The 27,983-nt window shown below is 39.8% G+C and overlaps 1 protein-coding gene across 5 annotated transcripts; it reads right to left on the bottom strand.

The window, feature by feature from the left end:
* Positions 1–558: 558 nt before the first annotated feature.
* Positions 559–26,870, bottom strand: LOC137782772 (LIM and senescent cell antigen-like-containing domain protein 1). Of its 5 annotated transcripts, XM_068572384.1 has the most exons (11): positions 13,752–14,274; positions 9,844–10,003; positions 7,797–7,863; positions 7,540–7,660; positions 6,983–7,132; positions 6,343–6,493; positions 4,783–4,875; positions 4,251–4,299; positions 4,024–4,099; positions 3,384–3,520; positions 559–2,222 (listed from the first exon to the last, which is right to left on the bottom strand). In XM_068572384.1, coding segments are annotated over exons 1-11 (1,218 nt in total). In that variant the 5' UTR covers positions 13,964–14,274; the 3' UTR covers positions 559–2,220. The 5 variants fall into 5 exon arrangements, with proteins under 5 accessions (XP_068428485.1, XP_068428486.1, XP_068428488.1 ...); XM_068572385.1 differs by lacking the exon at positions 3,384–3,520 and having other exon boundaries at positions 13,752–14,269; XM_068572387.1 differs by lacking the exons at positions 559–2,222; positions 13,752–14,274 and adding an exon at positions 26,706–26,870 and having other exon boundaries at positions 3,376–3,520.
* Between the last annotated feature and the right edge of the window lie 1,113 nt (positions 26,871–27,983).

The raw sequence follows: 27,983 nt of genomic DNA, 5'->3' as shown, positions 1-27,983 counted from the left end.
GCTGACGCACATTCTTTTGAAGAGGTGGGTCGACTTGGGTGAACCGGCTCGTCTCGTCTGGATACATACGCTTTGCATTATTTGTGTAAAAGTATGATTAAAATAATCTGCTAATTATTCTATATAACGATCATCAAACACCATTAAACTATATCTTTGGCAAGAACAGAGTGATATGTATTGACAATAAAAGGAACAATCTAGTAATAATTGCAATTGTTTAAACAAAGTTGTTTCATTTAACCATGCTTATTGCTTAATCAGAGACAGTTTAAACAATAGATGTATTTTACAAGTACTAAGTGTGTGTTGAGTGTCATAAATCTGTAATTACCTCTAAATCCATGTTGTCTTCACCTGTAAAATTGTCAGAGAACGCCTACTCAAGATGTTATTCATCCAATCAATTATTGTATAGCTCAATTAAGTCCCAAAATGTTACTTTTAATGGAGAACAATAAAGCCAAACCTGCTTCAACATTTAGCATAAAAAATAAATCAGAGCAATGAGAAATTGTAAAATAAATAAATAAATAAAAACATTACCACATACACTGGTATCACTGACACACAATGTTTATTCAGATAAGCTTACAGAATTACCTTAGATATATTGAAAATAGCTTCCAATTCAAGTCTAGAACATGCACTTTGGTGTGTTTACATGAATAAATATGACAAGCAAAGATAAAATACAGTATAAGAGCAGTGTCTGTCTGTGTAGTCATCTCAGGTGCTCAGGTAGTAAAATAAAACTTTCCAGCGCACTGATTTTAGTGGAACTGAAGTTCAGAAGAGAGCTCTACTTCTACATGACAAATGATGCGGCACAGGCAGTGAAACAGTAAGAAAAGTCTATAAAATAGTGGAATGTGTTTTCTTATTAAACTACTATGTAAAAGATAAGCGTTCTATGATTAAAATACTGTTCAAGTGAAACTATTTTTTACCCATTCGCAACAGTTGGCTTTCTTTCCTAAGAGGGTCTGAGCCCCGATGAAGTCGGTACACCCATCTAAGAGGATCACTTTCTTTGGATTACAAACATCGGAGACACATGTTCTCCAACATACAACACTACAACCGGTCTCTGCACATGCCACAAGTCATCATGTTGCAAGACACACAGCTACCAGTTGCCTTGCAATAAATCCTGTTAATGTGAAGCTTACTATGTTCGGTGTATGTTGACAGTGTGTCAGAGGGGCTTTTTCAAATATCCAGTCACCATCATGTATTTATTACTGCAAATGAGAGTAAATAAAAGAAAAACTGAACAGTATAAACTTGGGGTTTATTTTGGCTGTTGTATTAGATTATATTTTTTTCCAACAAGTGAACCTAATAATCTGGTAATTCTGTGTTAATACCACTTGATATAGAGATTGTTTTACACATGAAATGCGTTGCACACCAGGGAATCCAACATACTGCATTAGGGAGGATACAGTATGTCAAACTGGAAAATCCCCCCCACATTTTTTATACTTTATAGATAACACACACACACATTTAGCATTATATAAAAGAAAATACACCTTAATAATACATACAATAATACATGTTAGTGGGAAACCAAAAACATGAGGCCCTATATCCATATTTGATAAAACTGTATTTTACTGAACTTTCTTTGTGTTTACGGCATTATTATACAAGAGCAACAGCAACATAACTCAAACAGAGGACATGTTGCTGGGCATTATGAGACAAATTGGCAAGCAGATGATTATAATTTTTTTTAAATCACTCATGTTTCTATGTTTTTTTAAAGCTCATTTTGAAATACAGGACCATCATCATCTGTGTTTACATTTAATGCATATAAGGCAAGCGTGTGAATAACATTCAGTGCAGTATTTGACCCAAAAGGCACTGAACAGGTTAATTTCAAACCAGATGACTGAGCAACAATCTGCCTGTTGGCCAGTTTCAAGATCATGAAAAGATCCTTTGAAACAGAAAATACAAAAAGTCACATTTTCCTTCTAAATTACCAATCTTTATGTAAAACATACAAATGCTTTCTTTAAATGATTGTCAACTCTGGAAATGTGACTTGCATGGTCACGTTGGGGGTCTCAACTACTTCTCCCTCTTTTCCCGTTTACTTGCGGGCAACAGTTTCGGACAGCTTCTTCAGCCTCTTCTTCAGCTCCAGGGGGAATTTCTCGTAGCACTTCTTACACACCGGCTTCATGTCAAACTCCACAAATTTGTTCCTGTGGGAAAGAGTTAAAGCCACAAGTTAGAGTTAGAGATGTTAGATTTCATCCCTCCCAGTATGCGCATATCTCAATGTCAACATATGTCTATCAGTATGACAAATGGTTTAGTAGCTCGCTGGTTTCTAGATACACTCTTGATCATACATTTCACATCTAAACCAAAGTCTTCTGCAATGCTACATGACCATAAATAAATACAGAGCCAAACCCTGCAGACAAAGGTTATTATTGTGCATGGGCAGTTTTAGATATTTATTATTTTATCACTAACTGATCAGAAAATAACTTCTTTTTTTTTTAGTTTTCCACATCTCTGTCCTTGCCTTATATATAAAATGTGGAGGAAAAAACTTTCTAAATGACATTTGATTTATTCTTTGTAGAGTTCCTGAGAATTGCCTTTTTTTCTTTTAGATTTTTGTTAAACCTTTTAGCTCTTATTGACAGCAGACAGCAAAGAGAGACAGGGAAAATGGGAAGTGAGATGGATGGCATGCAATAAGAGTGTTACTGTATGGATAATAGCCGTGATATTTAAAAAAAAAAAAAGAAATTTGTAATAGCAAAACAGCAAATAGTACACATATGACAACATAGTATAGTAAATCCAGTGCCTCCTCTTTAATTACACCAACACTGGCAAGCTCTGTACCCTCTCCCTCCCCCAGCTGTCCTGGACAACATTTGTTCCAAAAGCAGATAATCGCTGGCAGGACCGAGGCACCTGTTACACCCAACAACTTCCACAGCTGGGGCCAGAAAGCTGCCTAAAGTGATTATAGCACTCCCCTTTATACGCAGACAGACACAACGCATTTCCCTTCGCCGTGTGACTCATCTGATTTGCCTGTTTGCATTGCAGAGGTTACCAGAATACAAGCCTTAATCCTAAATACTGACACATTTTAAGTGTGAGGTCACTTGACGCGTACTCAGCCTCTGCTTGTTCACCTACTAAATGTCTGCTTTCATCATTTGGCTTGACAAATGAACAAAGTACAACGATTGTATAACAAATAAAAAAAATGTGGAATGGAGCATGTTTGATATATGATGACAATGAAACAGCAAAAAATTAGAAACAGGAAGAAAGATGGAAACTGACCAAAGGAAGAACAGTTGAAGCGAGGAAAAAGGAGAAAGTGGATTACAGACACATGGGTATCATTAATTTCTTCTTCTTCTCTTTTGAGTCGCGTTCGCGCTTGGCCAGCCGCCGTTTCATGTCGTCAGGCAGGCGTTCGTAGCAGTGCTTACATACCGGCTTCAGATCCACCTCCACAAACTTATCTCTGATGGAGCAGGGGGGGGGGAGAAAGCGTGGGTTTGAAAGAAGGGGAAGAGAAGCGGAAGGAGGAGAAAGACATGAATAGAGGGAAGAGGAAGGATGACAGGGTAAAAAAAGAGAGGTAGGAAAAGGAGGAAGAAAGTTTGAGTGGTTAAGGGAAGGACAAGTGGAGCAAGAGAAGCACACAAGAGGACAAAGAAGAGGGAGGATGAAACGGAAGGAGAGGTGGAGAAATAAATTCACAGAGACACAGGTTATAAGAGAAAGGTGGGACAAAAAAAACAGGAATGAACCAGATTGAAATACAGACAGTTAACAGCAGTAAATAGTCCCAGATGCAGGGTAGTGAAAGAGAAAAAGAACAAGCAAAGAGCGAGCTTGGCCAATCAGGGAGCTCAACTAACACCAAATGCGTACGTAATTGATTTAAAAACGTGTGGATTGATCCAACTCCGCAGTGACATTATCATTGTTACAGCGTGTCACTGAGACTCCTGGATCACTTACTTGAGGGTGAGCTTGGTGTTGCAGGTGGAGCAGGCAAAACAGTTGACACACCAAGCCTTGTTGAGGGCAGACACCACTGACAAACAGAAAAAAAAAACACTGTCACACAAGACACTGTTCCAAATTCACCATCAAGGTGAAAGGTGCTGTAACAAACACTGACATTAAACGGGCAGCACGATGAGTGAACAATGTGTATTTTCCAATTAAAATACAAGTTTTCTTACCATCTCCTTCAATAACACGGTTGCAGTGGTAGCAAACATCTCCAAACAGCTGAGTAGGACGTAGAAAGAGAAACAGAGAGTGAGCAACACAGTGACTTAAATCTTATACGAGTTATACAATTCTGGGACACAAATGCAGCACTGGCCGTCTTTATATCATGGCTCACATAGCGTGCAGTATTCACAAAACATGCAAACAAACACAGGCTACAAGGGCATTTTGTAGTATTGTGGTGGGTGAAAAAACATTAACACTAGGTAGAGTCGTTACATTGACTAAATGCTTTCTGAAGCGTAGTTCACATTCAAAGCAATTTCTATACAATCTCCAAGTGTAACTGGTTCAAACATTAAATTTTTTTTCGTTCGATGATTTGCCAGTTTATGCAATTTAAAAGGGAAGATTAACTGTAAAGCTTATCAATGATGATGACAAATAACTGGAGGCATTTGACAGGAAAAACGCAGCACAGCATGTTTCAACTTCTTTCGTGTGTTCAACATAAATATTCCCACCACGGTTGAGTGTTACCTGGTTATAGTGGGTCTCACAGTAGGCCAGGCCCTTGCGCTCGTAGTGACGGTGTCCCAGGAAGGGCTTCTCACACTTAGCACACACAAAATGCTGCAAACAAACCCAAAGCCAAGCGCACAGTGTTAGCACGGCCGTCAGTCACAACGTTATCGCATCCAGACAGTCTGGCTGAGACATTATCAGGTCAGACCACAACCAGATCAGTTCAATCCAGATGTTCTGCAAGTGCGTACGAGCCGAATGCAGAAAGTCAAGAAGGTGGACAGAATAATAAGATTGAGAAGGTGCTTGAGTCCTTCAAACAGACATGTGAGGAATGGTTGGATATGAATTAAAGGGCATATTCACTATTTATGATAAGTTCCTCTCAAATAACTGAATGGGGACCCCTCATGTGTTCATGTATGAGGACACTTATTATGAGTATGGATTCCAACAGTACGGATTTTCTAAAGCCAAAACTAAGTGGATTTTGCAAGCCTATATATATCGTCAATATTCAATGTGGTAAAATATGTAGATTTTAATATGCTGGAAATAAAGAACAGATTTCCAGCAGAATATATTAAAAATTAAATTATTCTAGTGTATCAAAAGCCTCCGACAGAGCATTAGATAACTATTAAACTCTTCAGAGACCCTCAACAACCAAGTATATCAGTGATTTATGAGTACATTACAAATAATAGTATTTTTAAAGATCCAAAAATATACATAAATGGCGAGTTAAGAACTTATTTGAGATAACGCGGTTGAGAATATAAAAGTTTCTATCAACCTGGCCTGCAGATCATGCTCATGACCAAAGTGTTGGGCAGACAGACACTAATTGGTGAACCCTTGTATGGAGGCTGGGAGATTGGAGCCATGCAGGGAGAAGTAGGACACTCTGGAGCAATCAATATCAAGGCCAATACTTATTCCCCTCACCATGTCAAAGTGTCTCTCACAATAGGCTCGACCACCTCGCTCAAAAAACGGGTGGCCCTGAAACGGGCGCTCACACACAGTGCACACATGATGCTTCATGTGGAGCAGGGAAGACAAGAAAATGAGCATAAAATGTGAAGAGACAGAAGAAAATATGAAGACAGGTGGTGGAATGACACCAGAGAGAATATAACAAAGAGACAGGTGATGGAGGATTGATGTAGAGAGCTCGGAGATGGAGCACAATGAACATGACTGTGGGGATAAAGCTGGGAAAAGTACGAGTCACATATATGGCACTCATTTGAACTGAATCAATAAAAAAAAGAAAAAGAGAGATCAGAACCGAATGAAAAGGTACTCCCCGTTTCACAACTCTACGTAGGTAAATTGCAGGAAATCCATAAAATAATGATTGTAAACTTTGTTCGGTGTGTATAAATAAAGTCATAATAATTTCAAATAGAACATCGAAACTGTACAATTTAAAATGTACCTGAATCTGAGACCAATCTGGTGGAAAATACCAAACAAATGAACTTATTAAACATTTGTGAATCTAGCAAAGATACTCAAGTAGTGTCTCCTACGCTTCAGGTAACCATGGTTGTTTTAAAAAGTTCATACCTCCACATGCCACTGTTTGCCCATGGCATTAACCACACGGCCCTCGATGGGTCTCCTACAGGCCCCGCAGATGGGGACACCCATCTTGTCATGGCAGGGCAGACAGTAGAGCTCCCCTTTCAGCTCCCTGGCATCCGCCGTCAGCTCCTTACTGCAGAGAAAGAGGTAAACAAGCGCCACATGATCGCTGAGGCTCGACGCAAACATATTGGATTGCACTGACATAGTTTGTCCACAAGAGGACAGTATTTGGCCCATTTAGTTGTGGCGGATTGAATGTGCTGCATGTGTTTTACGTTTTTCTATTTTTTCTCCGACATATTTTGTTGGATCTCTACATTTTTTACAATCATAAGATTTTATTAGCTAATTAGAATTGCAGCCATTTTGTATATCTCATCTCAATATATTTAATAAACTAGATCCTAGTATCAAAGTGACGTTACACCCAGCAGCATCATAAAAAATGAAGTGTGAGATCTGGTTTATGACCTCTCTCTGTAAGTCTGAGGCGTTTTTAGGACGGCTCACAACCTGACTCAGCTTGCATCCACCCTCTACTGCTGCTCACTGTCTTTGTGCTCTGAATGATTTGTGAGACCGACACAGCTAGAAGAGGTTTCTGCGTGTGCACGTTTACCCGCAGTTGTTGCAGTTGAAGTGATCCGGGTGGTACGGGTCATTCTTGAACAGAAGAGGCTGCTCCTCAATAATGGCGTGGCACTTCTGACAGATGTACTTGCCGAGGCCTCGAGCTTTCTCTCTGTTGTGACATGGACGACACAGGTGCCTGGTGGGAGGGAGAGGAACAGATGGGAGGAGAAATTGACCAAAAGAGACAGATGGAGAGATACTTGATTGGACACTAAACTGATCTGCTGAGTTAGATTGGTAAAATCAAGCTTCAATCACAACGTTGATGAAGCACAATATGAGATCAGCCCTTTATTTGGTTACTTTTTTTAGGGTGAAAATTTGACGACAGACTTTCAAAGCTTCATATACGGTCTTTCACCTCAGCTAACACTTTAAAAAGACTGATTAAAATGAAGGTCAACCAAGACAAGGTCCTGAGAATTATTGACATAGCTGTAGAGAAGATAAAACAGCATAATAAAAAACATCCTCCTGTCTTGCAGTAGACATAATCTAAAATGATTAAACAATTTATCTGCAAGTGGTTGTAGAGGAACTGACCTTCCAGCATTCTTAACAAATCCAACATCAGCGAGCACAGCCTGGCAGATATCACAGCAGAAACAGTCGGGATGCCAGCTGTTGTTCATTGCCTTGATCACGCGGCCAATGATGAACTCACCTTCGGGAAGAAAAGAAGATTATGGATGTCTTGCTCATGGAGATTGTTAAAAGGGCATGAACTCAAAGCTGCATCTCTGAATGACCCCGAACATGTAGCATGGTGTTTATTCTGCTACTGCAGTTCCTGTACTTACCACACTGGTGGCAGCAGGGAGCGAACAGCATCTGGAAGTCATGTTCACAGTATTTCCTGCCTTCAAACTGTCAACAGGTTTCAAACAATTAGGAGACAGTTAATTCAAGCACAGAGCTGTACATTAACACAACAAAAAAGCAATAACATTAACAGTATAATCCCACACAAAATATTTCCGGACCGTCATACATTCAAATATATTCCAACATCGCCCCGGTTCACTCGACAAAAAGACAATGGGATTTTTCCATTGGATGTATGATTATTGCACAAAATAAGCTCTGCTACAAACACACATTTATAATGCTTACACATTTTTTTCCAGCCAGAAAATCCTTACAAATAGACACCACTTTTATAATTTATTGACATAATGTTTAGTTGTCTCATTTAACCACTTGTTAGAAACTGCCCTTTTAAGAGATGTAACAGCTCCATAATTCACAAATGAGATATTTACCGACATATTTTATGTTGTGGAACAAAACGTGAAAACCACTAAAACTTGTGTTTCCCACAGAGCATATTTCAGGCATCCAACCCACAAACCATTTAAATGGAAACAAGAGACTTTAACACTCCTGTAGCAGTCCAACTATGCTATGTCGATCAAAAAAAACAACAATATGTATTTGTTATCCAGCAAAAACACAAACATGTCAACTATTTTATTGGTTCTTGAGAGATACCTTTATGAATGTGCGGCACGAAATGCAGATGTGGGCTTGAATATCTAAATCACATGGCCCAAGTCACAAGTTTGCACGTGATACTACTCTGTGCCAGAGAGGCTACATATACTGTATTATATGTATTATACAGATACACACTGTAGTATTCCAAACTGCTGTCGGTACCACCCTATAGCACATTAACTGCACCAAAGAATTACTTCATAAAATCCATCCACAACCATTTCAGAATTTAGTTAAAATAAATATGTCTTTGTGGGGCTTTTATGTTCTTTCCACTTCAAATATACAAAGCCACAATCAGTATGGTCCTACTTTAAACTTTTCATAATATATTGGCAGGCGACCACTGCTCATCACAGAGAGAAAGGCCGAATGATGCAAAATGCATGGCAGCGGGTTCAAAAATTCACAGGCAGCCAGCGGTTACTGTGAATGCTTTAGCTTTGATTTTCCTATTGATCGGTGCATCAGTCACATATAATCACTGAACAGAGAAGCATCGGGTTCTCTGGGGCCTGCCGGAGAACCATCAGGCCTCGTGTCGAGGCTGGTAAACAAACAACTTACTGGAATGGGCTTTAAATAATTCAATGCCACATTTGGGTTGCGCTCGCCCGTCTTTATTTACCTCAACAGGACTGTGTGTTTAAATTCTCTGTCTAAGGAATGTGCACCAACTGCCGTGAAATAAACAGTGCTCTAGCTCCCCGGAAAAGAGAAAGACAGTTTCTTGACTCATCAAGGCCACTGAGTGGAACCAGGATAACATTGATATATAATATTTATAACTTTTCACGGCAATGTCTGTGTGTGTACAGCAGCGGTTCTCAAACTCTGGGGCGCGGAGACACTAAAGGTTATACAAGATAAGATATATTTTTTTAATCCTTTATCAATCCCACAGTGGGGAAACTATTCTCTGCATTTTACCCATCCATTAGTAATTAAGGAGCAGTGGGCTGCTGTGAAGCACCCGGGGAGCAACTGGAGGTTCAGAGTCTGGCTCCAAAATCTTGCAAAAAAATTCAGCATGAAAATTTGTCTTCCTCCAAAGTGGGGCGTGACAAAAAAGGTTTGCGAACCACTGGTGTACAGGCAATAATCAAAACATCTCCCAAACCTATTAATCTGTCTACACATGCTTCAATGTTAATTGTTAGTATTTAGGCATGTCTCGACCAATCTGAATTGTTTCAGCATAGATTCAGATTGGCTCAAAAGAGTCTAATCCATTTGCAATGCACGTGTTTATTGTAATCCATTGCCCTCGATGTGGAATTAATGCTGTCAGATCTTTTTTTAGCTGATGAACATCCAAGTGAAAAGACCTTTGTCAGGACAAAGCGTTACCTCATAGAAGAGTCCCTCTGGGAACTGTTGGAAACACTGGGCGCACACGAAGCACTGCTCGTGGTAAAGCTCCCCGTTGCTGTTCACGATCTTCTCCGCTGGGGCGAAGCCGCTCTTGCAGCGCTCACACATGGCATTGGCCAGAGCGTTGGCCATGTTGCTGAGAAGAACAAAAATACCATCATCAGGATCAGAATACACTTACATAGTCAAAACACTGTTTTGGCATTCAAAAATAGCACATATAATAATTAGAAGCAGGAAATGCAATATCTGGGCTCCAGAACTAAATGAATCAAACTGTAACAAATACAATCAAGCATAACAATACATTTACCAGCAGCAGATTTAAAAGAATAATTATATACAACTGCTGTTATATCATAACACAGGCTACATTCACAGTTTATTATTACCTTATATTTGGCACTAAATTAATTTTAGTTTGGTTGATGGTACTGGTATGCTTTTTTTTTTAGTTGTTACATTTCTTAAGCAACTTGGTAAACCTCAGTTCAACCTTAAATGTCTCAAACAAAGAAACTTACACAATTATAGGTTTGTTAATAAGACAGTATTCTGTTATAGTTCTGTAATATACTTCTTTTTTTTTAAAATGTTGAACGTAATTTAGAACACAATGTATTTATATTTAATTTCATTAATTTAATTCCAAAGCATATGCCAGGGTCATGCCTGGACAAATCAAATACCAATAATTTTACATCTATCACATGTTTATTCTGCCATGAACATGTTTCTTCTGCCATGTACGTAACACAAGGAGAAAGAAGAGAGAAGGGAACATGTGATGCAAGATGTTATCAGCCCGTACAAATTCTTGGTTCTAGGTTTATTTTGGCTCTGCTTATCAGGGTGTGGGGATCATTGAGGTGGGAAACCTACATGGTGTATTTTGAGAGTCAAGCTACAGTTACAGTTTATACAACTGCAATGTTATATCTTGTTTTCAACCTGTTACGTTCGATAAAATTAAAAAAAAAAAGCCGTAAGCCATGCAGTTCATACCAGCTATTTAACTACATAACTATGTCAAAGAGCACTTGAGGTACATTTCAACAGAGACTCAATGCAACAATGTTGCTGGCCACGCTTGATCCTTTTGTTGCTTTTGTCTCTCATAGACTGAATATACAATATAGTGTGTGTACATGCATCGATACGGGTCAACATTACAAACCGTCAAGATCCACTAGTCAGACATAGTCCGATGACTGTCTTAAGAACAGACCTGGTGTGACAAAGGAAGCCAGTTCTAAACAATAAGAATTGTTTTACTGCTTCTCTGCAACAAATGACTGTGATATATATATATATATATATATATATATATATATATATAAATATATATATATATATATATATATATCAGTGGGGCCAAAGGCTCAGAATCTTTTCCATTGGACACTAGTGCCGGACACACAAATGTGGTCACACCCTAAAACCTGCCACATGGCTTCATAACATGTTTTATTCATGGCTGTTTGGTCCAGTATGTATCTGAATGACCTGAAGTAATCGTACAATTGGATAATTATCTGTAATCCAATTTATGTATATGGGCACATCGCCCAACCATTTGTTTATTACGTATTTATGCTCAGGCCGAACAGTGCACTGAATCCATGATGATCCGATCACAAGTTGAAAACAATGTGATCAAACTCTTGCAAACGATGGATTGGCAGCAAATTAGTAACATACCAATTCATTAACAGCAAGAGTACACAATGACAATACTGCTTTATACCTGAATCACACTGGAAGTGAATGGGGACATTTTGCAGAAAGAAGTGCTAAACGAGGAAAAGAAAAAGGAAGCGAGAATGATGGGTTCATCCTGGTGTCTCTGCTTTGTTTGAAAGGTCAGAATACCAAAGTGTAGCCAGGCAACACACACACACACACACACACACACACACACACACACACATACACACACACACACACACACACACACACACACACACACACACACACAAAAGGCAGAGTAAAATGTTTATGAAGTGAAGCAATCTGTTCATATTAACTTAGTTAGATCCATTTGGGAATTAACAAAATTCCCCAAACTCCCAGACACACTCCTCATCACTCCTTATGTTTTGGGCTTTACTCTAAACTGCTGCAAGTCAGATGGAGGAATAAGCACAGCTTCCAAATGGGTCCACACCTTAAACTTATCAAGTACATGTTGTTCTATAAACCCTGCCTAGCTCAATATCACCCATGCAGACAGCCTTGCCCTATCCAAAGGATTTTTGGGAGGAAGTGACACATCGCTTTGGCATTTCCCACCCTCCTATCTGCTTCTAAGCACCCTGCGGGAGTGAGAAACAAACCTATAAGTATTTGTAGGACTGAAATAAAACAGGTTTTTCTTCATTAAACTGCAATTGCCAATTCTCAGGGTTATTGGTGTTGAGGGTGTTGTTAGTGTTGCAAGACTGACATGATCGCTCTAAACTAAGCTTTCTACAAACTACCAATATTGTTCTATGTGGTCAAGCCAAAGTACTGCAAAGCACTGATAGACAGACACAAGTAGGTTGGGAGCAGTTGTCTTCAAAACCACTCCTTCCACCTTGTAAACCTTGCTGACCTGTGACTATTAATGGAGGCTGGCTGGCAGCTGAGGGAAAGGATGCAGACTATCACTCCTGTTATGAATACATTTTGTCCCCTTCTCCCTCCTCTGGTCTCTCCATGTGTCTTCAGTTTCCTTTCTTTTGCATCTCCTCGTTCCCAGCTTTCTGTAAACATCTGCGAACACTATGGGACTATATAGGCAGCAAGATGATCCATCATTATTTTCATCTGTCATGACAATATTATGGAACAGTGAAACCCAGATATTGCTCACAGCTGTTTGAATGTTCAAATCTTAGTTGATGTCTTTTCCATGGAAAGTTCTTGTGTACTATTTTAATTGCATATTTACATTTCTTACACATTTTGTTTAGACAATGTATGTGGTCAAAAGGCTTTTTAAAAAAAAAATGTAATACCACTCAGAAGCACTTATTTCCGACCATAACTTATGTTATGGACACATGTATGGTTTCCACGACTAACAAGACTCTCAGTTCATCATCTCATCTGCTGGACGTGTGTCCCACCTGAGCGCGAACACCATAAGCCAACATTGGATTTTGATTTTCTCCACCGCAGAGATAGAAAACTCCAGGCTTCAAAATGTCTTTTCACAAACCTGCGGGTGACCCCACATCCACTGTTTTCCTACAGCCGACAACGACGCCAGATCAGTCAGAAATACGCCACGTATATTTAGCCTTCCTGCCCCTCATGAACACATACTTGGAATGCCAGTTTTGCAAATTCTACTTTGCATATCAACCTGGCACAAAAATAGCCCTTCCTGTGTGCTCACTCCTGTCGCTGCTCAGAGCTATTCCTACACAAGCATGGCACCCATCTTAACTAAATCAAACTGGCTGGTATGCCCGGCCACTAGAATATCAGAATTCTTCACATTCTGTAACACTACAGTAAGCTCAGTGCACACACAGTAACACCATGTCAGCGTACGAGCAGACTGAATTCCTTGCCACAAACACACACACACACACAGATCCACTACCTCTTACAATAACTGGCATGTCCGTTACCAAAATGTACAATTCTTAATCCATGACAGTAATTTAGAGATGGGGTAAATAATCCCCCAATCAGAACTCCTGTCCTGATGAAATAGTTACTACATTTAATAATGACGTTTGAGAAACAAAGTGTGAAGGAAAAAGCCTGACCACTATTAAGTTAAACTTATTTCTACCCCTGTTGCTGCTAATTTAAGGCAACCACAGTATTATTCTAGTTGACAGCTAACTCCCGCTATTCAACCCCTGTCTTCTAAACTGTGTACTTACAAACGAGCATAAAAATCACAAAACTCCTTATAGACTTTGACATCACTCTTTCGTCTCTGGGACTTGGAGACCGGGAGCTCAGCCTCTCCCCCGTCACCGCCCTGAAGCCTGTGGTGGAAACCGTTCCGCTCCCCCTGAGGAACATGATCCGGGGCTTCTCCATCCTCGGGTATCGACGGCGGCAGGACGCGACCATTCATCTCCGTACTCATCTCCAACTGTCCAAAATGAACTGCAGAAGTCCCCCCTCACACCCGCATTGTCTAAGTCACTGCTGTCAAAAACCTAAATACTCCAACGGTAATCCTGTGTGCGTTTTGTTTAAAGTGAGCTTCCACTTCCAGTAACGGGAAATGCTATCGAGTAAGCAGTGGGAGCTGTAATCCACATCCCAAGAAGGAGAACGAAATACTGATCAGACTGTGCTGGGTGTACTCTCCTTCTCCCTCCCTCTCTTTTTCACACACACACACTCCCTCTTTCTCTCATTCCCACATCAACTCTCACAGTCACCCCTCCTGCCTCCTGTCCCACTCGCTGTCTATTCTTGGGCAGGTTACTGAAACTGAAGAGCCCACCATGACGCCAGACAGAGGTCACTGTGCCGCCACTGTGCCATCACAAACACACACACACACACACACGCACACGCACACACACACACACACACAAACACACACACACACTGTTAATATGACATCAATCTGTAAGAGTTTGTGTAACAGCTGGAACTCTCCGTTTTTTGGGAGATAAAACAATGTGGCTCCAACTCCAAGTGTTGCGCAAAGCAGGAATGCTGCACAAGAAAGCAAAGCTGATATCTAAGCAGCTTGACATCAATACGACAGAAACAGAACAGATTAGTGTTTGTTTTAGTCATTGTGTAAACACACTAAAGGCAGAAATGAAACGGCGGTACACAACATGCAGCAGCTGAAAGTGGAGCCAGATGTCAAATCAGTGTCACCATCCGGATATGATGCAATGCAGTTTGTAGTATTAAATATTTATAGTGTAACAGATCAACGCTACACTGTTTTGGGCTGGAATCTGAAGTGATTGAATGCAGAAGTCTTCCACTATGGATTTCAATTGCATATTCAATTTGCATAGCCCCCTGCATATTTTCCTTGACAGGATAAAACTATGGAAACATGATCTGTGTCTTTTCCATGTGAGTCAACAAAAATGTTTGAAACAATTATCTGAAGCTATCAGGAGCTACAATTATAAATTATGTTAATCGTCCTCAGAAAGCCCACATTGGTCTCTTGGCATTCCTTCAAACCGACTAATCTGTGTCTCCTCTGGGTAAATGTGGGCTCTTTATGTGGTTGAACTGGCATCTTAAATTAATGACCAGTTCCCAAACTGTCAAAACAACATTGCACCAGATACACACATCAGTGAGACAAACATGTGTAATACTACACTGGAGAGTTGCTCCTGTGTTAGTCCTGCAAAAAACTGAAAGGGATTAACTATTGATATACAAGTCTATAAGAAAAGTCCAAAACACAATATAAAAGTGTGTGTGTACGTGTGACCAGCTGAAACGTGCCTTCAGTATAGCACTCTTCTCCATGACTCCATAATTCTACAAATAGACACCTAGTAGAGCTTCAACTCCAAACTAGGTGCTGGCAGCTGCTGTTTTGTGTCCGTGTTTGAGTGTTTTATACCTCGTAGGGGCCGAGTACACCTCCTCTGAAAGGGGCCGCCAAACTGCATGAATCTAAAGTCATACATTCTCTCTTTGAATGCAGTCTTAATTTATTTTTTATTTGTGATTTAATTTGTGTCTTCAATGCATCCTATTAGCAGGTCTTGTACACAAGTAGTGTAGTGTTGCGTAGTGTACCAAGTATTGCTGTGTGAATGGCTCCTGCCACAAAACAAAAATAAATAACTTCTTAAACTCTATATCAAGGGATTGTTTAGGTTCTGAAATGTAATAAATAATTAATGACATAATGAGCCAAATAGTTCACTGGGCACCATGGAGCTTTAAGACCCTTCCTACAGCAGAACAATGACTGCAGAAATGTCTCCCGTCGTTAGCTTGGGATCTATAGGGATCTCCTCCACTGGGAACCAGTGTTGAGTGACTGGGGTACAATGGACAGAGGGTGGAGGCTTAGCCGGAAACACACGTCATCTTTCCTTCAGATTACAGTCGTTGCCATGTTGCAAGGTGATCTACCCTAAAATGAGAACTTGAAAATTATTCAGTTCTCTGGTATTCTCATTTCATTTAGGCTAAATTAGACATTATCAATTATATATTACAATATACATTATATAATAACACATTAATAGGCAAAATCATCAGATTGAGGCTAAAAAGGGGACTGCAACCTGTTCTCTAACCAACTTCCAACTACCATGACTGACAAGTGATGAGACACCAATGTTTCACTCACTGATACACACAAGCAAACGAAGAGCAGTGACACAGTAATACATTAAGTAGTCGTAAAGGTGGTAGAACAACACAAGAAAAATAAAGAAGATACAAAGATAACAACTGAGTTCTAACAATTGATTTTTCGGCATGCTGTGATGCTCGTCACTGTTTTGTGAGTTTCCAGTGAGCCGGCATGTTCACCAGGACATGGGGATTAGCACACCCACAGCCATCAATGAACTCAAGCCACAACCCCGGGAACTGTGCAGCAATTTTAGAGGTGCCACAGTAAAAATTGCTGGTCATGATATGAAGGCTACTGATGCCTAGAATATGTTTACAAATATATTATCATTCTCATAGAAACAGCTGTTCCTAGTGCTCAAAGTGTTCCAGTACTCACCGGCACTTCTACATTTACGCAACGCAACCTTTTCTTTCTGTTATCATTCTTTGTAAGTAGCAGCGTTTGGACGCCATCATGAGCCACATAAAAACAATGTGGCGAGCATTTAGACGAGCCCACATCAACAACACGGGGAGGGGGAAGAGAGCGCGGTCGCTGTAAGTTACTGATGCATAATTCACGTCTTTTTTTGGGAACTGTTATTTATAAGTTTTGAAAGATTATTTATAAATCATCTTTTTTGATCTAGGGAATAAGTGTTTACAAGTCACACATATCCAAAAGAATCAAATGTTCAGATGAAGGCTGTGATATGTTGTTCTAAAGCTTCTTGTGCTCCATCTACAGTTATTAATGGTCCAAAATGGTGTAAAACTGCATAGTTTTTGAAATTGTCCCCCAAATCCCAATTTATTTCATTCACTATAGAAATTCAGGATATGTGTTCTTATTCTGCTGCATAATATGTCCAAGCATCCTGACTAGGACACGGCTCCTAAAAACTGAATGAATATCTCACAAACCTGCATGCAAACCTGCCTTCTGGTTGACTGGTGTAGATTTCAGCCCGTTGGCATCCTCGACTATATTACAGAGCGGTTACATCATTTGTAACCCCAGCAACAAAATGTGTGCGGATTTAAAAAACGAGTCAGTTCACGTTTCAGTGTCAAGTGCACAAACATACCTATAACGAGCTTACATATTAACAGGTGTGCTTCTTAAGCCTACAGCAACAGAAAAAAAAAATGTTGTGTTGATTTTGCGGTCCTTGTGAACGACAGTGATATGGTTTCCAAGCACCAGATTCCCGTAAGAAAAAAAAAGCCTGTTTATTCAAAGTTTGTTGACATTGAACATGTCTTGTGTGATAGATAGATAGATAGATAGATAGATAGATAGATAGATAGATAGATAGATAGATAGATTTTGCTTTCTCTCACAAAGCCAATAACACTTTGTCTATTTTTACTTTCCTCTTGCAACTTGAGGTGTTGATTAATTTGACACAATTTATTTAAACTTGGCATAACTGTACGTTATTACTTTAACAAGGAGAGCTGTTTGTGTTCATCACTATGTATTGTAATTGTTTCAATATAATACTTTACAAAGCTTTTACTACCACCGCAGGGTGAATATGCCGTGCCGGTGGAACTGTGTAGCATAGATGGAAGGCCGGCCGCTGTTTCACAACCTCAGTAGACAGCAGATGGACAAATAGGGAACTACAGACCCTGGGCTACCTTCCGGTCCACTGCCCTTTACTTCATGTGTTTTACAAACTGGATCAACTCGTGAAAAAACAAAGAGAACATGCAAACTGCAGCAGAAAGAGTGTAGGCTTTGCAACATAGACACTGTCAACCCTGTTAACAATTTTGAAAGTAGATATTCATTAAGCTTTTTGTCATGCACACATTTTGGTAAATGATAATATTACAAATAGCTGCATATTATTATGCTGGCACGAAAAATGACTAAATACTCTCCAGTTCTGATTTAACTAATTGCATTTCAGCATCTACGGTAAATCTTTAGGAGCTGTCACACAAATCTCAACTGCGTTCCTACTTGCCGGTAACTCCTCACATGACACGTCGGACACAAACTTTACTTGAAGCTTTGGATTTTCGTGGAATCGTGATCTGGTGATATCCCCAGAATCCAGCTGGCTGTCCAGCAAGGTAAGGCCTCTTTCTTGTGTGTGCTAAATATACCAGACTTTGTCACACCCGATTAGAAAAGGACAAAAAGAAATATGTCAATACAAACACATTTGAAAGATTTCAGACCAAAGAGACAACCTTCAATCTCAGCAGGTTTGAGATAAGCAAATGTAGATTCAGGCCAAAGAAACAAATCAAATACACTGTGCTCACACACCCATGAGCACCCCCCTCACAAATTGTGTCAACAGCAACCATGGAAACAAAGAGATGAGGGCCACTTGGCAAAAACGTTTTTCCTTTGGCACGGCAAAGAGGGTTTACACATGCACACGCACACACACACACCCCCGCCCCTCCTCCCCACACACACACACACGGAACACTGATTCAGTGACTGTGCAAACATAATTCATGACTACCATTTCCTTTGTTTTGTCCTTCTTGTTCCTGACGCCCAACCTGACCTGCACTTTCAAGGTTCATTCCCACTTACATCTACAGCACAGCCTGGAAAAAATACAACCTGGAGATTAACAATAACACGTCAAACCTACTTTCTCGATAATGCAAAGCACGGAACAATTCGTTTTTTCAGAACTTCTATTTAAAATGTAAGTGGCTCCTTCGCTGCTGGGACCCCATTTTGCCATTTTAAAAGGTGCATTTAAAACCCCTAAAGTAAAGCTTCAATGTTGCTGATTAAATAACGCTTTCACATTCATTAAAACGTGTTTGACACCCGTGGTGTGTTTCAGTTTGGGTCAACGATGCAGTGATTCAGAAGGCAAAACTTTTTTTTGCTAAAAAAAATACACTTTTCGGACATTTAGGTCATTGTAAGAGTTCAATTATGGAGCAAAGCTAGCGAGAATGTACGGATGGTCAACTCATTTTTTTAAATCTAATTTAATTGATAATAATTTATGATATAAGGAATATATAAGCATTATGCTTCTACCTATACCTTTTCAGTCTTTCTTTTCTTTATATTAGATTGTGTTTTTACTTATTATTTATGATTGACTGAATTAAATTTATAAACAAAAAATCCTGTTTAAATCTATTAAAAGTTCCACACAATAGAATGGGATTATTGTTTTGCTACAAGCATATTTTCGTCAAAACTAATCAGTATGTATTTAGTATCTACAAGACTAATAGGTAATATCTACCCATCCCGACTGACAGGGTTTCCTTTGTCTGACTCTCTTAAAAGGTCTTTTCCCTGTTTCGTGCCTCTCTCACAAGCTTAGAATCGGCTCAGACTCATTTAATGATGCAACTCACTGAATAAAGTTATAAAAGCTGGGTTGGATAGATAAAAGCTGTGCTTCTCAAATAATACCGTTCTGACGATAACACAGTGCATAACACAGTGACCCAGGAATTAAATTCCTCTCCAAACGTTTTACATTCATTAAATGATACATAGTGCAAATATTTTTGCTTGGAATATACTTTGCACTATAAAAACATTATGAAAAGATCCCACCCGACACCAAATTAGATTTGCATTGCATGAGAAGGAAGAAGGCTTCAGGGCAAGAAATGAAGTGTTTGTGGTTTGACTGGGGGACACCCCTGAAGAGAGAGCTCCCTCTCATCCACATTCCTCACATTACTACATTCCTCTAATCACTTCAGGATCACACACACAGACACACACACAGATACAAAGAAAGTGACGAGAGACGATAAGAGAGACGAAGAGGTGGATGTGGAAGACATTAAAAAGACCATCCAAAATGGTTACTATTGTATTGTGAAATCAATATTGCAAAAGACTGCACACGTTGTGCTCGGTCCATCGCTGCTAGTCACATAACTTGGAGGAATTCAGCCATCAGATGCAGTATTTGCTGATCAAATACTCAACCTCACTCCCCTTATCTTTCCTTGTCAACACACAACACACAGAAAAGGAGTTTTCTTCTAAGGTTCTTTGGCAACGATATGGTTTCTCTCGCAACACAAACTATCCCTCTCTGATTCATTAGATTAAACAAGACAGTGTCCATCAACGCCAGCTAATGATAACACAACCAACCTAAGAGACGTTAAACATCCAGCATTTATTGAACAAGACTAAGCCCACATGAAATAGTTCCCCAAAACTTATCTGTAAAAAAAAAAGGGACCTTGGAGAATGATTCAAAAATATTAGCTACAAACAAAATCCAATGGAATTGAAGTGGACATTCAAAGTTGTACAATCCTGGTGTGGTTATTGCTCATTTCATCATTGTTAGGTAGTTCCTTATTGCACCATATCATTTCTATATGAAGGCATTACCACTATTTATATGTGACGATTATTTACTAGTGTTTTCTTGTATCATGTTTAGCTCAAAAGTGTCAAAAGTGTCGACAGTCTGGTACAAATAGAGGAGTCACAACCCAGAAGTGGGCAGGATATCAGTAAATCAACACACAATGTTGTGTGAGTAAGACACCAGCACAAAGGGCTGTCATGATCACAGAGTTGAATCAACAGCTTGAATGCAGTCTGATCAATAGTTCGACTTCAAAGCGGTAGACTCACCTGAGGCTGTCCCCAGCCAGACTTCCATAGCTGTCTGGTCTCTCCTGTCTTCGCCTGTACAAGTCTGAGTTTGACAATTCTTTGAGCCTCAAAGAGTTCATCTCCCCTTCGCCTCTCTCCCACACTTCCTTCCTTCCTTCCTTCCTTCGTTCCTACCCCTTGTCTGCTAAGAACACTCGGCCACAGTAAGACTCCGCAGAAAGTATGTGATCCAAACAAAAAGATGAAGTCTTGTGTCGCGCTTGTTCACTCTTTCTAAAACACACCTCCTGGGCTCACACCCTTAAGGAAGGACATGTATGCAGAGGTGTGGTTTCACAGTCCGCACACCTATCAAATACTTCTGGCTCCTCCTTCTCTCTTTCCAGCAGCAGGTAGAGAAAAGGAGGTAGAGTGGCAGAAGAGAGAGGCATTGCCCTCGCTGGCCTTGACCCTCTCTGTCTCTGTTTACCTCCCACGTCTCCCTGCCTCATTCCACTGTTAAAAAGAAAGCCAGAGATTGACAAGACAAACAACGGAAGAGAAAAAGAAAGGCTATTTCCCAGACACGTATAATGGCAAGCAGCAAGCGGCGATAATTATGCGGAATAGAGACGAATCATCATTAATCATTCTGACAATGCCATTTGAGGTCAGCATCAGTGCCTGAATCATATTGGATGTTTGAAGATGAAACAGAATATCTACATTTTAGAGATGAAAGTCATTAAAGAGCAATGTAAAAGACACACTAAAGCAGGATATTTCACAGTTGCACAATAAACTTTATGATCAATAATTACAGAAGTATACGTAAAAGTCAAATTCACTGAAAATAAAATTAAGATGAATAAAAAAAAATTATGAAGGAAATTAAAATTCTGATTTCATCAACTTTTAACCGATGTATCAACACATAAATTTGCATGATATCACTAGATATGAGTGTTAAGCCAATATTGGTAGATAACTTCAGTTCATGGAAAGGGGAGTAGAAAAAGTATTTCTCTCAACTTCAGGCACACAGCAACCTGATGTATTAATGTCTGGATAAAAACTATAATCAGCCAGAAACACAGTAAGGATGAGTACTAAGGATACAAAATGTAAAAAAACCCTGCAGTCAGCATTTCAATCTCACCAGCAGCTTGTTGAGAAGAGTGGGAAGCCGAGTGAAGCTGCATTATAATGAACAATAACACCTACAATGGAGTAATGTTTTATTTTCAAGCATACACTGCTCTTCATCTGACTTGAGCTCCTCTGTTGTAAACTCTGAGATCACATCCCACCAGAAGCAACAAACTATTGTAAATGGGGAAAATGTCAATCGATGAATAATTCATCACAATGTCATGTGGGAACAAGAGATCCTCCCAAACGAACAGACACAAAACACAGCAGAAGCATTTTGTCAGACGGAGCTGAAGGTCGCCTCTGAGACGGGTTGAATGTTTGTTGTTTACGAACAAGAAGCAGGGACAGGATTGGTCAGAGGACGTAGAAGCAACGTCAGCAAGCAACTGAAGAAAAAAAGCAGATGTAGAGTACTGACTGCAGCTATGTAAAAAGAAAAAAAGGCTTTCTTATTTGCAATGACATTCTGAAAAAGCTTATTGAGGTTTAACTGTGTTTATTTAATCTGTGTAGCGCATTTAGTCTCCTATGGTTTTTAATGGCTGTGGATGGAGAAACCACATCTCCTTCCTATGAACAGACAGGTACAATATGTACACGAACAGTTCGCACTATGCAGAGTCACCTTCCGCAGCTTGCCTTGACCTGTTCAGCATTCCACATGGGTTTGACGAACACACCAAGTCGAAGCGCAGAATGTGAACGTGTGAACTTGAGTTCAAAATCAGCCTTTCATCCTGGAGCTGCACCAACAGGGTCACAGTCACACCGGCTAACACGCCCAGCTTTATACCCGTGATCAATTCACTCATCATTTAGTGCATTCGGGATGGGCATTCGCCAAAAAGGAAAATGAAAACTGTCAACTGTTTAACATTTTAAATCTGAATTAAAAAGTCTAATAAAAGCGACAACATTACACCATCTGCTCTCATTCACACACACAGACCCACAGACAGACAGACACACACACACACACACACACACACGTGTAAGTAATAAGCACAATGACCACTGCTGGGTTTCAATGCTCGAACTTTGTTTACGGTTGTTAGTCTTGTGCCGGTGTAAATGCGCAGGGTTAGCTGCCTTGTTACGAGCCCTCACGCTGACTCATCACACACTAGGTTACAGTACAGGATAGCAAGGTTAGCTTTCATTTTGAGCCGGAGGCGCTCCAGAACCAAGCTTTCTGCAACAGGAGGGCACTGCCTCCATGTGGACAAATGTTGTACAACAGCTGTTCTATCTACTTTAAAACCTCATCACTGCAAAACAGAACAGTGTAATGATTAATAATGTATTCCATACACAAATAACTGTGTGATTTCAATTTGTTGTGGTCCTAAAATTAGCAGTGTAACTAATCATTTTCAAAAACGGACACGACAAACAGAAAAATATTTCAAACTTATTACTTTTTTTCCACATAGGACCTCTTTCTCATCCGTTTAAATTAACAGGAATCGTGGCATCAAACACACATGTAAGAGGAAGCTTACAAAGTACGAACACAATAGTTCCCATGCCGAGCAACATTGCAGAGATGTATGCAATAAAAATAAACGCAACTGACATCAAGCTCCCTAACAGCAAAATACACATTCTGTTATTTAATTTTTCTTTATCTGGGATGGAAATAGATTTTTTTTCAGGACGCTTGACCAAGACAGCCCACCAGTTACAGTTTAAAAATATATATGAAACACAACAGACAGGAAATACAGTCGTTAAACACACAAGGAAGAGACTCAGTACAACATTCAATAGTATGCAAAGGTGTTAGCGCAGCTATATTATAAACAATGTAATATCAGCACATGGAGCAAGTAATGGAGCCCAACTGCTGATTGGACAAGTACAGCGAGTTCTAACTGTAACATTCACTTATTTATTTTACCAATGTTTCTGCAGCAAGAAATTTTGGTTGTTGCTAAAGTCCCTCTGCTGTCACTGCGAACACTCCAACTGCCGTTATCTGAGTCTGCATGGCCACATCACTTCCTTTTTGCTGTGGCGTGCGTGGATGTGTGTGTGTGTTTATGTGTGTGTGTTTATGTGTGTGTGTGTGTGTGTGTGTGTGTGTGTGTGTGTGTGTGTGTGTGTGTGTGTGTGTGTGTATATGTGTGTGTGTGTGTCCGTGGGAGGGAGGGTGTGAATGTTTGTATCCACTTGGGCTTATGTGCCAGTATGTGTTTGTGCGACATGTGTGGATGTAAAGCCGACACACACACTTCTAGCCTGTGTGTGGTTTAGGCCTCCCAGACGGCTTGACAGGGTGGAGGTGGGGTGTGAGGAGGAGAAGGAGGGAGGTACTGGATGGTGTGAGGAAGAGGAGGAACAACTAGGGGGTGAGAGGAGACGCAAAGAAGCTTTTAATGACCAGACTGACTGTGATCAGGCTATTCTCCCAGACCTGCAGTGTTATGTGTATCTCTCCAGCCTCCATAGAGGAGGTGAAAGGCCAAACCCAGCGTCTACTCTGACCGCCACTGGCACTTTGCACTGGGTGTGTGGATGAGCCATTATAATTGTGGGTGTGCCTTAAGATGTGTAACACAACTCTGTCTTCCATAGCTGTTTCACAATGGTTTGGGTTAGGGTTAGCCACGACATAGCAATGTCATGGTCTCTTTATACACATCTCTCACACACACACACACACACACACACACACACACATCAGTCAACACAACCCGCCCTTTAGAAACTAGTCTGGTTCTAATAAAATCAGCCGTTCTATCACTCAAAAATCTTTGTCACAGCTGGAGCTCTGTGGTTCTCTGTTCTGCTCTGTGAGCAAATGTTGACGCTAAAATGTACTATTAATAGAAAAACAATGAATGCATTTTTTTTATGAAGACAGTGAGAGGGCTTTAATCATTATAGTCTCCAATGAAACCTCAAGAACTCAAAATCAATAACTCTTCAAGTGTATTGTAGTAATAAATAAATTGCTGAGTGAGTTGCAATTAACATTTTACACTTCCTTCCACCACATGCATCAAGTTAGTACACACACAGTCCAAATCCTACATCACACAAGTTCACCGCTCTTCCAAACAAGGACAAGTTCACACTGGAGACCGGGACATTCTTCTAAGCTCCAGTTGTATCAACACAGAGTGCGATCAGATGAAAATGTAATACGTTGGGAATGCAGCAATCCTCGGGCCTTTAAAAGACTTGCCCTCTTACAACTTTTAGTGTCCATAGTGCTTTATAAAAGCCAGATTCATCCCAGGCCATAATGAACTCAGCAGTGCACACAGCAGCATTCACACTAGTGGAAGCAATATGGCTCTGAATAGCAGTCCCCCGGGAATGGATGGTCAGGAAGTGGTTCAGAAAGCAATAACTACTGTCCAGTGAGTTTGAGTGGAAATTCCTGTGCGGGGAGGAGGATGATGGGCAGAAAATATAGGAACATCCTTTTTTTCCTTCTTTAAAGTGTCTTTCTTGCTGCTATTTTGTGAGTCTATCACTTCAGGCTAATGTGCACATGAGTGTCAGATGCCTTTAAAACTCTTTTTGTATAATTAAAAAGTGTCTAAGATATGCAGAGCCTTAATAAAGCACCAAACAACTATTTTTACAGACTAAGTGGGGTTAATGGCTACCGAAGCAGAGAATGAAGTCGCTCTACCTGGTTAGAAATGAAAACAAATATATGGAGGTGAAACTAAACGTGTCTAAAATCTCATTTGAATTTGCCATCATTATCATCCAATGAGAGATAATGTTAGATGCATGTTAGTTTGTTAATTATATGTTAATTGAAGAAACATTACTAATACCAATTTACAACATTTAACTAAGAATGTAATTCATTTGACAGTTTGCAAATTTGCATCTTCTATATTGGCACACAAGTTCCATGACAAAGATGAATGAATGAAGCAGAGAAAAGGAATTGGGTTTAATTGTCAAGCTAAAGAGGGTTTTCCCTCCTATCAGGATCAAATCTTTGACCTCAACCGACAAGAAAGGGAGTAACAATACACAACGACAGACGAGGTTTAGATTTCAGAGTCTACTCGTCTAGTGTCTAATTGTGTTAAAACATCTGAAAAGGGCATGACACATTTTCATAAAGGAATTACACACTGCAGAGTCTCTTGCTTATTGGACATCCTCTTTTCACATAAATAATCTGACTATTGTTGAGTTTTGGAAATAGCATGATTCATAAAATGTGAAATGAAAAAAAAAGAATTTCTTTATGGGAGTAATTTTCCAAGATCATAACATTTTTACATGTGGCAGAAAGAGCACTTTCAAACTGACCAAAACTGCACGGATCTCCCTCTAAAACGAAAGTGGAGCAGCTATGGTCCAACAATGCGTTATAAGCTGTATAAACTTTATGAGCGTTATAAACTTCATAAGCCGTGAGAACAGAACACACATTAGGAAACAGGTATTTAATATAAACTCAAAGCACATATTGAAAGCTTCTACCTTCAGCCGGCAGAGGGCGCTCGTGATCAGTTTTAGTGACCAAGTTGAGATTGTATACAACATTAAAGTAACTAAGCTACGTCAGCTAGCTTCACTTAATTAGTGTGTAGCGAAAACAAGCTATGTTCTTGTACACATAAGCTAGTTTTAGTACACGGAAGGTAACACTAACAGATGTTTAAACAGGTTTGTCAGGGCTAAATTATAGTTTTCCTAGCCCATGAGAGAAAGGAACAAACCGGGGGCTGCCTCCGTTTTTGTTCCTCCATCAAGCGAGAAACTGTCAACTTCCTAACTTATTAGGAAAACGTCTCTTTGTCGGAAAACAGTTCATAAACTCCTCACTTACCCATTGGTCATTTCAGTAACGCCGAGCATCATGCCACTCTCTCACGGACCAGACGAGTATTGTCTGGCTTCAGTTGCTGATGTCCAGATGTTTTACAGTCAGAGGATGTAGCGAGTATTGGTTTTCGCAGAATGGCGAAGAAGACGGGCCTCGCCTCTGTTCAACGCCGTCAATGGAAACTCAGGGGAACTTTCCACTTCCGCTCTTGACTTTCAAAGTAAAAACCATTCGGCTCTTGAAAGCGTTTATATATTACAAATACATCTGAAAATACGTAGTATGAAGAAAATAAAGATCAAAAAAATATTCTAAATAAATTTAAAACAAAATAATACAGTGATGGGGAAAGCGGTTCGTAATATAAGTACAATATGTTTATTTATTTTTTGGGGTTTAGATAATGCCATAAAATAATGCGTGTTTTATTTTTGTTCAGCAAACTGTTTTATTTGCAGATTTGCACACGATCACTTTAATCTAGAAGGTAAGTAAAAACACTTAAAAAATATGATAACATATCATTCTACCAATAGGCTTGTCACGAAAGGAAAAGTACAAGAACGCATTGATTTTTAAACTCTGTGCTTTTATTTTGAAGGCCTCGGCGCTCGTTCACTGTTTATCTGTGTATCTGCTGCACCTTCTCGTTCAGTCTGCGAGCTGCCGCTGGAGAGTTACAATTTCAGTTTTACTGCTTGAAAACGGCAACACCCGCCCCGCGAACTATGTGCAGAGTATGTTTGTGTCATAACAGATTAGACGTGCAGCTTTCTTGCTATGAGATTGCTGCTGACCGCTGCTCCAGTAAACTCGTTTGTTTGGTTTTATATATAATTGCATCTATGCTACACATGAAGTATTAATTCAGTATATATGGAAAGTCTGACTTTACATTTTTCTGGCAACCGGAAACTACTGAAGTTCAACATGGCGAGTCGGTGCCGTGAAGAAACCGTTCCCACACCAAGAACCTCACTTTTTAGAGATTTATGGAAATAATTAGCATGCTACTACTCGGTAAGGTTATGCAAAATAGGGACATAATAAAAGATAATACACTTCATGGCAAAACATATTCGAAATGAATGCATAACATTCAGCGAGGTTTTAATCATAGTGCTGCTCCTCATGGAGGTAGGAGCAGACAAAGTATGTTTTCTTCCCCCTCCCAGTGGCATACAGTAGCTACTATTTGTTGTTTCCTCCCCTGACTATGCGTCATGACACAGAAACCACATATATTTCCTTAAAAGGGAAGCCCATGAAGGATGAGGACTT

The sequence above is a fragment of the Clinocottus analis genome, unplaced genomic scaffold (assembly GCF_023055335.1).
Source record: "Clinocottus analis isolate CAN_PGR_092001 unplaced genomic scaffold, fCliAna1.0.p SCAF_12, whole genome shotgun sequence".
Classification (NCBI taxonomy): domain Eukaryota; kingdom Metazoa; phylum Chordata; class Actinopteri; order Perciformes; family Cottidae; genus Clinocottus; species Clinocottus analis.
The sequence above is the reverse complement of the archived record's forward strand: the minus strand, read 5'-3'. Positions and strand labels throughout refer to the sequence as shown.

Bases quoted from the DNA above. Each gene is read 5' to 3' on its own strand.
- LOC137782772 (XM_068572383.1), bottom strand. From the start codon at position 13,963: ATGAGTACGGAGATGAATGGTCGCGTCCTGCCGCCGTCGATACCCGAG. The intron at 7,661-7,796 runs GTAAGTACAGGA...TTCTTCCCGAAG, and splicing joins TCCCTGCTGCCACCAGTGTG to GTGAGTTCATCATTGGCCGC. The intron at 4,876-6,342 runs GTATGAACTTTT...GTTTGTTTGCAG, and splicing joins GCAAACAGTGGCATGTGGAG to CATTTTGTGTGTGCTAAGTG.